The following is a 12,596-nucleotide window of genomic DNA, read 5'->3' on the forward strand; positions in this document are numbered from 1 at the left end:
TGACCACGACTTCCCTGGGAAGTATTAAGATGTCATGCGCTCGGCTGCCCAATTGTCTTTTCCTCTTGGGAAAGATGAGGCACTGCTAGTTAGCCGGAGCAAAACCCGGATTTAGAGTGACAAGGGTTCTTCACCGTGGGTCAGACTTAGTCCCCCACACTGCGAACGATCTTGCCGCTCAAAATCCAGTAGTCTCATTAGGATAATGAGAGCCTGCGCGACACCGCTTAGATTGTAGGTGCCGCTGTGGAACCAAAGGCTGGGTACTTGAGGCCAGGTGGTCCTGCTGGAGCTCTTGAGCTTTGGGGATTTCTTGATAAAATGGGACTTAGTTTTTTTTTCTGAGGTGCGAGGAACCTTGAGTGAAACAAAGCTGAGATTCTATACAAAGCCCTAGAACTGTCAGTCGGATACTTTTTCCTGCATGTGCCCCTGGAGCTCTAGAGCTCTGAAGGAAACATGTTGAAAGGTTTTCAAACTTTCTTTTGGTGCCCACACAACCACAAAAGTATAGGTCTAATGACTCCAAGACCTTGGGAGGGCACTCAGAGTCTTTCACAGTGTCAGCAGAGGCCAACAGCAAAGTTCAGTCTAGGTCCAGCTGCCACAAGTCAGCTGGGTACTTTAGGTAAAAGGTCTCTTGCAGTTTGTTGTGTATTGTGTCCCTGTAGCTACACAGGAGGCCCATTATCTCACCCTTGGAGTCTACTTCTTTGTCCTGGATACAAAAGAGAGCAGGGCCAGTCCTTCAGGGCTCCTTTCAGGTCACAGATAGCAGGACCAGTATTTTTCTGATCTTCCCCAGGTCCCATAACTTTTTTGGGGATGGTGCCTTGAGGTACCACATGTATACCTGCTATCCGCTAGTGGCTGGGAGTGACTCCTGGGCACTTCCTTTCCAATGGGGAAAAAAGTTCCCTGGGCAACCTTGCCCATTTGTTTAACAGTTTTGGTTTATTTAGTCTTGTAATTCCAGTGTCCCTCACGCTTAACGTTCAAGATGGTGAAACTCTTCTTCCCCTTGAGCAGAGCTCATGTGCCAACCTGGAGTTGTGGTCAGAGTGAGCAGTCCTCTTCTCTGTGGTAGCTGAAAACGGCTTCTGGAATAGAGTTCCTCCAAGTGGGTTTGGTGCCAGCCTGAAAATGGGGACAAAGGCTTGCGCCTCCATGGGTGTCACCTGACATTGACTTATGATGTGGCAGGCCCCTTTGAAGTAAAATAAGTTATTGGGCCCATCCCAACTGGTATTCCTGTTAGGTGAAGAAAACACCACCCATTCCGAGGCCATTGTCCCTGCTCTGGGAGCAGTTTTCACACCCCTTTCCACCTCAATCAGGCCTCATTCAGGATTCAAGTACAGGAAGTGTAGTGGCTGGAGAACTATTTCAAATTAGCCTCTTACTGCTTAGGCAGAGTACTTCCTAAAAGGTACACTTCCCATATATTTAGTACAAATCCCACTTTACTCGTAGATTACATTTTACTAAATATAAATGTGAGTCTTTGACAAGAGTTTGCAGCTGGTACTGATCAAAAGTTATAGATTAAAGTGTATAACCTTTACTTTGACTATCCTATGCACCAGCTACAGGCCATTTCCTTTTTTTAAATAATTGCTTATAGTATTGTTTAGTACATACAAAATAGTTAACCATATGACATTACCATGTAGCCTGGATTTTGTGCTGTCAGTAGTGATACATAGGTATGTTGACCATAATCTGTAAATCCACAAACCAAAAAATATGTGCAGTGCTTCGTAGACTGTTATTTGCAGAAAATGCCATTTCTAATGTCATACATGTTTTACTCTTAAATGTTATACACTCTACCTAATGGGCAGCAAGGTGCGCTTAGGGGTGACTTATTTAATATTTGAAATCAGGCTTTTCTACCTGTCAAAAGGGTGATTGACAGGTCTGTGCAGCGGTCTTCAAGCTGCAGCTGCCAGGCCCTGAGTACATTTTCTACACAATATACCAGGAACATATAGGCAAGTCAAATATGTCAATTAGGGAGGCACATGCACTTTACTCATGTTTAGCAAGGGCAAAATGCATAGAGTTCTAAGTCCAGCAAAAGTAGGATCCAGTAAAAGGTGAAATATGTGAAAAATCCTGAACCCTAATTGGTATGGGTGTTCGACAAATGTCATGTTGGGTGCTAGCCCATTGGCCAGAACCTTTGCTGAGATTTTACATGAGTTCAATAGGCCTATTTGCCTATAAGAAGCACACATCTGTAAGCTTGCCAGTTTTATGCATCAGAGTTATGATGGCTGACGCCATCAAATGTGTGATTATTTTTGGTAAATAAGTTAAACATCAACTATTCTTAGGTATTAGTTCTGCTTGACATTGTTTATAAAAGATGCTCATAAGACCATCTGGACCTGGGGCTTTATTGGGATATAGGGTTTTTAATGGCATCTACTAATTTTCAGGAGGAGATCAGAGCTTCCATTGCCTCTCAATTTGCTGCTAACAGTTTGAGCAGGTTACGCAGGTCTAACAAAAGGCACTTCATTTTGTTAGGCCCACTGGGTCCTTAAAGACTCCAATGGAATGATGGGTTGGAGTGCTACCCTTAAACATTGCCAGTGGTTAGAAAATGTGTAAACATTCATTCCATCAGATTTTGCTTGTTTGATGTACTGCCCTAAATAGCAAGGGCATGTCCAGACATGGGTCCCGTGCTCACTGTGCCACTGGAACCAAGCTATACCTGACTAATGAGCCCAAATCAGGGCAAAACCAGTTTGGGGTTTCTAGTATTCTGGTTTATTGAGGATCTGGGCTGGCAATTTGGGCTGTACTGTTTCTACTGCAGCATGGTCAAGAATGATTTACATATTCCTCCTGTTACCCTTTGTGTGTTTGATAGGTGAAATTTCGTGCAGGCCTACAAACTACTTTTCCAGGGCATTTTATATTTTGTGATCATTTGCGCTTTGTGCGAATAAAAAATACAAACATATTTTTTTCTTTGCAAGAGTCATTATTAAGCCAAAATGATGCTTGTGATTTTAACATAGTGTATAATTACTCAATAATCAAATAATCATGTGAACAACAGCTGGGTATTGTTTTCTGTTTTGCTGCTTCTGATGGTGAAACATGACAAAGTGTTACTAATGGAGGTGAACCATTGATGAACATATACTTATACTCAGGGTTTGAGGGTGATTCATCAGTTCCTCAATGTTTCTTTTCTCATTAGCTGTTGCCTTGTGTTCAGTTCAGGTTTGGTCATTATGATGTAACATTTTGGGATGAATATACAAACGAATATACCGGCACTAGAGGTGATGATTGCAAAAACCTCCACAGCATCCACATACTTGCCATCAGTGCTCAGATAGCTTGGCACAAAGGTCAACCACACACTGAGGAAGACAAGCATGCTGAATGTGATCCATTTGGCTTCATTGAAGCTGTCGGGCAAATTCCTGACCAGGAAAGCTACCAGGAAACTGGCAAAAGCCAACACCACCATGTATCCCAGCAGGCACCAGAGGACAACCTCAGAGCATTCATTGCACCGTAAAACAATAGTTCCCATCCTTATTGTCATGTTTTTTTCTGGGAATGGTGGACAGAGCAACAACCAGGTGGCAGAGATGAGGACTTGAAGAGATGTGAAAACAGAGACAGTAACCATGGGAACACAGGAGCTGAGCCACTTCCGCATGTTACTGCCAGGCTTTGTAGCATTGAAGGCAATGACTACCAAGATGGTTTTGGACAATATGCATGATATGCACAGGGCAAATACGATGCCAAAGGAAATTTGGCGGAGAAAGCAGGTCATGGTCTGAGGTTCTCCAAAGAAAAGTAAAGAGCAGAGGAAGGTCAGCATAAGGGCTCCCAGGAGAATGTAACTGAGCCCCCTGTTGTTAGCTTTTACTATTGGAGTATGACGGTGTTTGAAAAAGATGCACAAAACAGAAGCTGTGAGGATGGAGGAGGTCATTGCAGTCCCAGCCAACGTAGCCCCCAGCGGCTTCTGAAAAGAAAGGAATTCAATTGTTTTAGGGAAACATGCTGTTCTCTGGCGATTGGGCCATTCCTCACTGGAACACTGCTCGCAAGTTCTTGAATCTGAAACACAAATAAGATGTTTTTGGTATAATTGCATTTGAGAAATTAAATGTGTTCTGAACAGATACGTCAAGTGCCTTTTTAATTTTTGCTGCAGCTTCCTTAGCCTTTAAATGCCTGCCATCACTTTTAGTGGCTATAAAATCAAGGAAAGGATGGTCCACCTAAAAGGTAATGGAGTTGTGAAGCTCAAAGACAACTATCAAAAAAACTATGGCTATGTGAGGGTTCAAATCCAATCCTTAGGAGGAAATGAGACTGAAAGGTCACTTTGAGGTGTAAGAATGGCTGGCGGTAGACAGCTCACTTTTAGAGTTCAGAAACACACAAGACTGTGGACTCACCTTTAACAGTTTGGAGGACATGACAGTGGGGCTTTACCTGTAGTAGCCAGAAAGACAAGAAACCAGAGACGCGCATTTTGTGTTTATGCTTGATTGATGTTTCACATTTAATGGGTATAAAGTCATAAGTCAATAGGATCCACCTTCATGGCAAAGAAGATGTGAGCCTGGCTGCTCACCTCTCATTGCAATACGAGAAGAGGTTCCATTTGATTAATAATACATGAAAGGTGAGCTGGTTCGGCCGCACCAGGCGCTCACCTGGGGAGAGGGCGCTGTATTTAAAATAACTCATTTTTCATAGCACATGCTTCAGAGTTCCTTGCATGTCTAGCAGTTTTCAGGTAACAATGACTGCTGATGAATGTTCCTGCTGGATTGATGGAGATTTATCTACTGGCAGTTTTTTCACATCATAAAGGTTTTGTCACATTAGAAGGTTAATGTGCCTGCTGCAAAGAATGTGTGACATGGAGATCACAGAACTGAGTGTGAGTGAACTATAAGTAGCGCTATAAAAATGAAATGTATGTTATCGAGCGGCTACGGAGATGAGAGGTATTGTTGGAGTGTGACTGTGAGGGAATTTCCGGAGAAGGAGGTTGGGGGCGCCAAAAAACATTGTCGCACCTGGCGCCAACGGCGCTAAAGCCGGCTCTCAAGGTGGTAACGACACACAAAATGTTCTTGGAGGAATCATTGAACACTAATAGATCAGAAGGAATACAGACACTTAGGCCCTTATTAAGAGTCTGGTGGGCGGCGGAGGCCGCCTGCCAAACTCTTGGGGTCGGAAAACTGCCACTCCGGTTTTCTGCCCGCTGGCCCTATTATGAGATTTCCGCTCGGCCAGCGGGCGGAAATGACCCAATGGGGAAACTCACCACAACATTGACGCCGGCCTGTAATGATGCGGTGTATCTGGTGCGACAGCACCCGTCGCGCTTTTCGACTGGGCTGTCCATGGGGGCCCCTGCACTGCCCATGCCATGTGGCACCGCCATGCAAAAGCCGGCGGAGAGGGGAGTCGTAAACCCCAGGGCAGCACTGCTTGCAGCACTGCCCTGGCGGATTAAGACTGCTGGCACCGCCAGGTTGCCGCCAGTTGAAAGCCTGGCGGCAACCTGCCGGTTCCGGCGATCGGACCGTGCCGGCTCCCCCAGGGTCATAATGTGGAGGCCGGACCACTGCTTTGGCGGCGGTCCGACCGCCACCACGAGTCTGGTGCTCACAGGACCACCAGACTCGTAATGAGGGACCTATCAATTTATGTCTAAATAAATCAACATGTAGTGTGTTATTTTTTTTAGAAAGAATTACATGTTTTATATATTCATAAATCTTCTTCAATTAACAAAGCAACAAAAATGATAACACCAGTTTACTAATATTGTTTATATACACAAGTACTAGTAGCCACTCTGGACCCACTTCCTCTACATCGAGGGGACAGTACGAGGGCACCAACCCCCCTGACCCTCCAAAAACAAGAGATTTTTTGTCAGTCCTCTATGATGCAAATAATGCAGCCGAATTCACTCCTAATGGACTCAAGCAGTACATGCAGTTAATTCAGCCATGGGGGGAATATGGTCCTCTGAAGGTGAGGCTCCTATTCCATGGGAAGCTATTACACAACAGTTTCAAGTTTATATTCAGGACAGTGGACACTGGAAGGTTGTTTTTATTAGTTAGGAAGATGAAAGCTTGAGGTTCACCTTTGAAGTTCAAAAAGACCTGAGGCAGGGGGTCAAAAGTAAATATTAGGAAGACATGAGGCTGAACTCTGACCTCCAGGAGGCAGAAAGGGATGAGACTGTGGGCTGCAAGCTCGCCTACAGGGGTCAGAATGAGTGAGGGTGAAGTTGTACATTATAGGTTCAGAAAGACACACGACCTGAGAGATGCGATTGTGTAAATGCACTGATATTCAAACTGCATTCACAATTGTCTATTTTATTCCCCTTTCCTTTCAGCTGATGTAGGCTAGAGGCAGTAGGTCCTTCCGGGTCAGGATTTAAAATAGTAATGTGATGCTTTTCTCCCTGGTACAGTGCTGGGAGAGACTGCAGAGAGAGTGAGATGTGTTTACTGCTGTTTTTCAATCTTCTGTTTACAACAAACACGTGTATTTCATAGACATTTTTAGAGAAGTAGAATGCATTATCTATTATTTGGGTAAACAGTTCTCCAAGGATGTCATTACACGTCATATTTAAGGTAATCAGACGGTGGTCTTGCATTGCCAAATATAATGCTGTTCTGCTTTTCGTCTTTTACATCCCCTAGCTTCAGATTCAAGAACCCGCAGGGGCCACGAAACTGCTTTGATAATAAAATTCTGTGGAAGATGCTGGCAGAGTCGAATTGAAATTGTATTTTCTGAATCACGGAAAAATGTAAGTTGTAAGGTTTGCAATGATTTCTCAAAAGAAAACAGCAGCTTTTTAAAGTATTTTTCTATTTCAGTTCCTAAGGCAGAATCAGGGTTACAAGGTCTAGTAGTGGCGGGAGAACAAGGACTTTTCACTGAAAAATAAATAATTGGACAGCGCTAACATGGCATCACTAAGTTAACAGATATGGCCCGTGGCGCTTAGTGGAAGCACTAGCCTGTAATTGAGTAAATACTCACAAATCAGGGAGAAGGGATTTGATAGTCCCTTTCAGAGATAGCCTCCCATCTTCTAAAGACTGACTCCTCTTCTGTTAAGGGGGCAGAGGGGATGTCAAATACTTGAAAACTCGGTCCGAAGCAAATGGTGTAAGATTCTACTCGAAGACGCATATTCAGATCACTTTTCCAAAATATTCAAAAATGGGAAGAAGAAGTAACATTATTTAAAAAATCAGAATCCTGTAAAAAAAAAAAAAGTGAGTGAATTAAACTTCCTGTCATTCGAGAAGCTAAATGTAAGAAGACCTCTTGTATTCTTCTGTAAGTTTGACAAGGAAATTAAGCCTAATTGCTTCAGATGCTCCACAGACGCCAAGGGAAACTGGTTGCATTTATTATGGCATTGCCTGGACATCATAAAATACTGGGAAGACATTTTCAAGGAGCATAAATTGGATGTGTCCTTTCCCCGCAACCCAATTATTGCATTAGCTGGATATTTTATGAGGGTTTTCCCATTTATGCTAGTGGCAAGATCACTGACTAACTATTATTGGAAAAACACAGCAAGTGCTACCGTTTTCTGAATGATAGTAAAATGGTACGGATTAGGAGGATATATGTGGACCATAGGCACTACTAAGGGATATAAAATATTATGGAGTTAATTCATACAAGAATTTGATCTCCCTTAATTTTATTTTATGTATACAGAATCCATTTATTTATGGATTGTACTTCCAGATATTTTATAAAGGCTGAATATGAATGTGATTCATTGTAATTTATAATCCCCTGATAAATAAAAAAAATACAAATTGACAATAAGTGGTGTGTTTCCTCCTAGGCGGCGGGCAGATAGAAGTGAGTCCATTTCTATGACTCTAGGTCCCTGCACGAGGTGGAGACGAAGCTGCTTTCTAACGCCCTGCGGACCACTATGTTAGTCTTCTTTTCTTTCCATTCATTATCACTTTATCTAAAAGAAGTATAACTGGCTAGAAATTATATTTATTGCACGTTATTTAATTGTTTACTATATCTGGGATTTGTTCAGTACATCACTCTAAATAAGTAAGCCTTGGCTGTTCTACCCTTTGCCCTAGAAAACCATACCCTAAATAGGAGATTCTTGCCTCTTCATTGTACCGTGGAGCAGTATACAGCCACATATATGTATATATATATATATATATATATCTATAGCCGAAGGGCACAAGTTATAGTTACTTGAAATAACTCTAACAGCTGAATTTCCATGGTTTTGTGCATGTAAATTCAGAACTTAGCTAAGCTATACTGTCCCTGAAATCTTTGAATTTTTCAGTAAAAAAATAATTATATATATATATATAAACATATATATATATATATATATATATATATATATATATATATATATTTCCTCCTCGGTATGAAATCAATAAATGTCAAGGGTATTTAAAAAGAGGCTGGCCGCCCCTCCCATCAATGGAAACAGACGAGACATCACTACACCATTATATATATATGTATATATATATATATATAAGTCATCTCAGACCAGCCTCAAATTAGAATGGCCTTCCTAGACAACCATCTCTTTCTGTGCCTACCTGTTTCATTAGAGATCTGCCCTTCTGAACAAGGGACACAGTCAAAGCAGCAAACAGGCCGGTCTGGCTTCACTGCTTTCCAGTAGCCGGGGGTACAGCTCTCACTGCACACAGATTTTGGCACCTAAAGCACAAGGCACAAAAACAAACTTCACAATACTGACCAGATTCCACAAACGGGATGGCCTGTTGAAGTATAATGTTTTACTCTTGATTAATCTGTTTATTACAAGAAATGAGAACATTGTACTGAATTGTCTGTATAATTTGTATACTGAGTAACATACTTAGCTACAAAATATACATTGTACCAGTTTTATTGAGATGTGATCTCCCATTTTGATAACATTTATTAAATTTTCTTTGAGTATGTTTATGTAAACTTAGCTTCACTAGCAGTATGTTGCCAAGTTTGAGTTTCAGTCTCTCCAAAAAAATGGCTTATTGGTGTTCTCTGCAGAAATATTGGACCAGGAAGGGAAGAAAGTTCCAAACACGTCTCCTTAAAAAGATGTATAAGCAATGCTCATGGAGCAGAGTACTTGTAAAGACCATGTGCTTGCAGCTGGCACTTATTAAGCAATAATCACCATGATAGACAGATAGTGTGCAGGTACTAATGCTCCATAAGGTAAATGTTTTTCTGAAATCATTCCACCCAATAGATAATATTAATTACGTTTAATGCCCTACCCTGTAATAATCATGCAACCAACCCACAGGTATCATGGCCAAAACAAGCAGATGTGTATAAGGTCCAAACGAGACCCTTTGTTTTGCTACACATTTGGCTATAGTCTGAGCAAAGAAAGTGCTGTATTTTTCTGTTATTTGAATGTCCTCCTCAGTTTGCACCCCTTACCAGTGCTTAATTTGTGCTTGTTGTTTCCGGTGCAGAGCACCGGCACTTGTTTTTGAGGGCCGGCACTTATTCTTCAGCCTCAAGCATTTGCTGCAAGCAAAAGACACATATGGGAAAGACGGAGGAAGAGAAAACGGAAAAGCGTCACAATGGGAGTAAGCAGAAAGCTGCAAGCGTGAGCTGAAGGGGCAGGGAGTGGCTGTGAATGGATTGAAGAGGCCCGAGATGGCTTCAGGATTACGCTGCCTCAGTATTCCGTGTTCGCACATTTAATTGCAGCAGCCGCATGTTTAAGAGGAGGGCTTTGAGCACCAGCACGTTTTTGTTTACAAATTAAGCACTGCCCTTACACTGACCACCTTCCCCTCCTCTACTCTTTTTTGATGGTCTGGACAGTAGAGGGTCCTTATAGCCCCCTCATCACCCTTTCTCTCTCCATACCCCTAAAAGCCCTCCAGCATCACTCTTCCTTCCTTATTCCTACTCCTGATTCCTCCGTTCTCTCCCTCCTGCCTCATTTCCTTTTCCGTTTGCCTAAATGGGTCGGGGGTGCACCTCTTCCTTTCGTCTCCATTCTCATAAGTCCTTCTTCCTCCCACCTCAATCTTTTCTCACCCCTCGCCTCCCAGCTTTTACCTTGTTGCTCTTCTTTTGTTTCTTTTTATTGCCTTTTCAGGTACCCTTCTCTTTGTGTTCCACACCTATCTCCGCCTTCCCCCTCTTTCCTACTTTTTCCTTCCATCAGCTTTAGCCCTTTCTTGTCTGGGGTTTTGCCAAATAATATTAAAAAGACAGTAATAACACAATAGTTTCTCCATTTAACTGAATCCCTCATTTTTATACAGAAATGTATCTTGTTACAAATTTGCTTGGGATTGCTATGAAATTGTCATATTCCAAAAATCAACTAGGTTTTGTCAAAAAAATACTTTCACAGTTTCGAAGAAACAATAAAATGAAGATTCACTAACCTGAGACTGATTAATGTTCTGAATTTTGTTTTTTCACCAAAACTAGGTACCCCTGTGTAAGTGCTCATAGTGGTTCGCATTTATTTTAATTAATTTAAGTAAGTTTATGCCAGGCTGCATAGGCCTAAAAACATGCTGTAGTGTGAATATTAGTTTCCTGGAGCTTTATTCCGGTAGAATTGTTTTCCCAGTGAGCCAATTTACTTTTTTCCAGGGGGCAAATCTCTTGTTATTTATTGTAGCCCCTTATATGAGTTGAATACCTACATTTTTGTCACATATTTATGTTCTTCATTTACCCGGCTGGGGTTTTAAAATTGTATCATTAATATCAAACACTACATATTAATATTAAAATAACTTTTGGTGGGTCCATAAGTGTTAGGACTGGGTGAATGGGAGATGTGGTAAGATGATGGATTAGTACAAACGTGTCAAATATACAAATCTACAGTGAGGAGCTTACACTAGCAATGGCAGTGGGGTGTGGCTAGTCATCTCTCTGCTTGCAAGGTGTGGCATTCATTGAGAGATGTTTTTAATGAGAAAAGCTCTGGTAATGAGTGCAGAAATCTGGATGACACACTCAGTATACAAATTGTTGAGGGGTAGATTGTGGAGGTACCATTTATAACTGTGCGTACCAAGATTTGTAATTCATAGACGCCTATATTTGTTTGCTGATAGTAATATGATGCTGGGCAGTGTCTGGGAAGATTGTACAAGATGCTCATGGTAAAGCTTAGAACTTTCTCTAGTCTCTAGTGATTTAAAAGATTATTGTGGTTTCTAATCACATTTCCAGTGTTGGTATTGCAACCATGTTTAGAGTGAAATAGAATCTGCAGATGTTATGTCCACGTGAATGGTGAAAAGACCGAGGTAATGGTCATTGGTAACAATCCCTCCCTAAGGGACCAATTTAGTTGGCTGGGTGTATGGGGGAACGCCCCTCCCAAAACAAGGAGGTCAAGAGCTTAGGAGTCCAAGAGAAAGATCTTACTATGGCATCTCAGGCCAGGAAGGTAGCAGGGTCTTTTTTTCGCTTTGTTAAGAGCCCTTAGGAAGATGCTGAGATGACTCCCTGTGGAGACACAGAGAACAGTTATTCAAGGCTTCATTCTGTCCCGGTTGGATTGTGGGAACTCACTCTTCCCGGGTAGCTCAGAGTACAACATCATGAGAATGCAGATAATTCAAAATGCAGCCACTAGAGTGTTGTTACACATCCCTAGATCTCAGTCAGTCCAGTCAGCTCTGACTCCCCTGCATTGGCTACCAGTTTAAAAAGGATTTATTTTAAAAACCTGTGTATAGTTCATAAAAATTCAGTATGCCCCGAAACCACACATCCTTAGACATGTTATTACCCCCTAAGGTGCAACTCGAAATCTAAGGTCTAACAATCAGTCTCTTCCTGCACCCCGAGGATCCATAGAACTAGAAGTGGTGGCAGATCGTTTGCTTTTCTGGCAGCTAAGCTCTGGAATTCCTTCCCCGTTCAAATGATCCATCAACAATTTGCTTAGCTTTGGAAAGCAATTGAAGACTTATCTTTTTACATAAGTAGCTCGTCTGTCTTGCCTATCTTATCATGGTGCCTGTCAGCGCTGGGAAGCCCTTATGGGTAGCTGTGCACTTTATGAACCACTAACATAACATAACATAACATAACATAACATAACATAACATAACTTCATGTGGATGTGAAATAGGTGCTGTTGTACGGACGATGTCACATTTATTTGAGAAGAGTAATCCCACCCAGGTGCACTTAGCTTTCCACTTTTTTTGAAAATCTGTGTGTGAGCATTTGTTCCTTGTTTGTTTGTGTCATGTTACGTGATCTTTACCACGCCATAACATGCATCCAAAACATATATGCATCTTTTCCTCTAGCATTCACTTTCCATTTTCATAGTCCCATTTTTAAATCAAAAAAGTTGTTTTTCTTGTTTGGACTATAGGAAACGAGAATACTGGGGAGTAATTCAACCTTTACTACCACAAAATCATGACATGTCATTAAAGATGACTTCAAACATAACATTCTAAAAAGGCTTTCTGCCTCTCCAGAAGATCTCCGCTCTGCAGAAAACTACTGGA

General features: G+C 41.8%; 1 protein-coding gene across 1 annotated transcript in view; it reads right to left on the reverse strand.

Annotated features, from left to right (window-relative positions):
- Window positions 1-3,190: 3,190 nt before the first annotated feature.
- LOC138267186 (extracellular calcium-sensing receptor-like) overlaps window positions 3,191-12,596 on the reverse strand; it is a 57,247-nt gene continuing 47,841 nt past the window's right edge. Inside the window, exons 5-6 of the mRNA XM_069216036.1 lie at window positions 8,658-8,781; window positions 3,191-4,101 (exon numbers count right to left, since the gene is read on the reverse strand). Of these exons, the coding sequence (XP_069072137.1) occupies window positions 3,191-4,101; window positions 8,658-8,781 (1,035 nt within the window). The remainder of the gene's footprint in view (window positions 4,102-8,657; window positions 8,782-12,596) is intronic.

This window comes from Pleurodeles waltl, chromosome 12, assembly GCF_031143425.1.
Source record: "Pleurodeles waltl isolate 20211129_DDA chromosome 12, aPleWal1.hap1.20221129, whole genome shotgun sequence".
Taxonomy (NCBI): Eukaryota; Metazoa; Chordata; class Amphibia; order Caudata; family Salamandridae; genus Pleurodeles; species Pleurodeles waltl.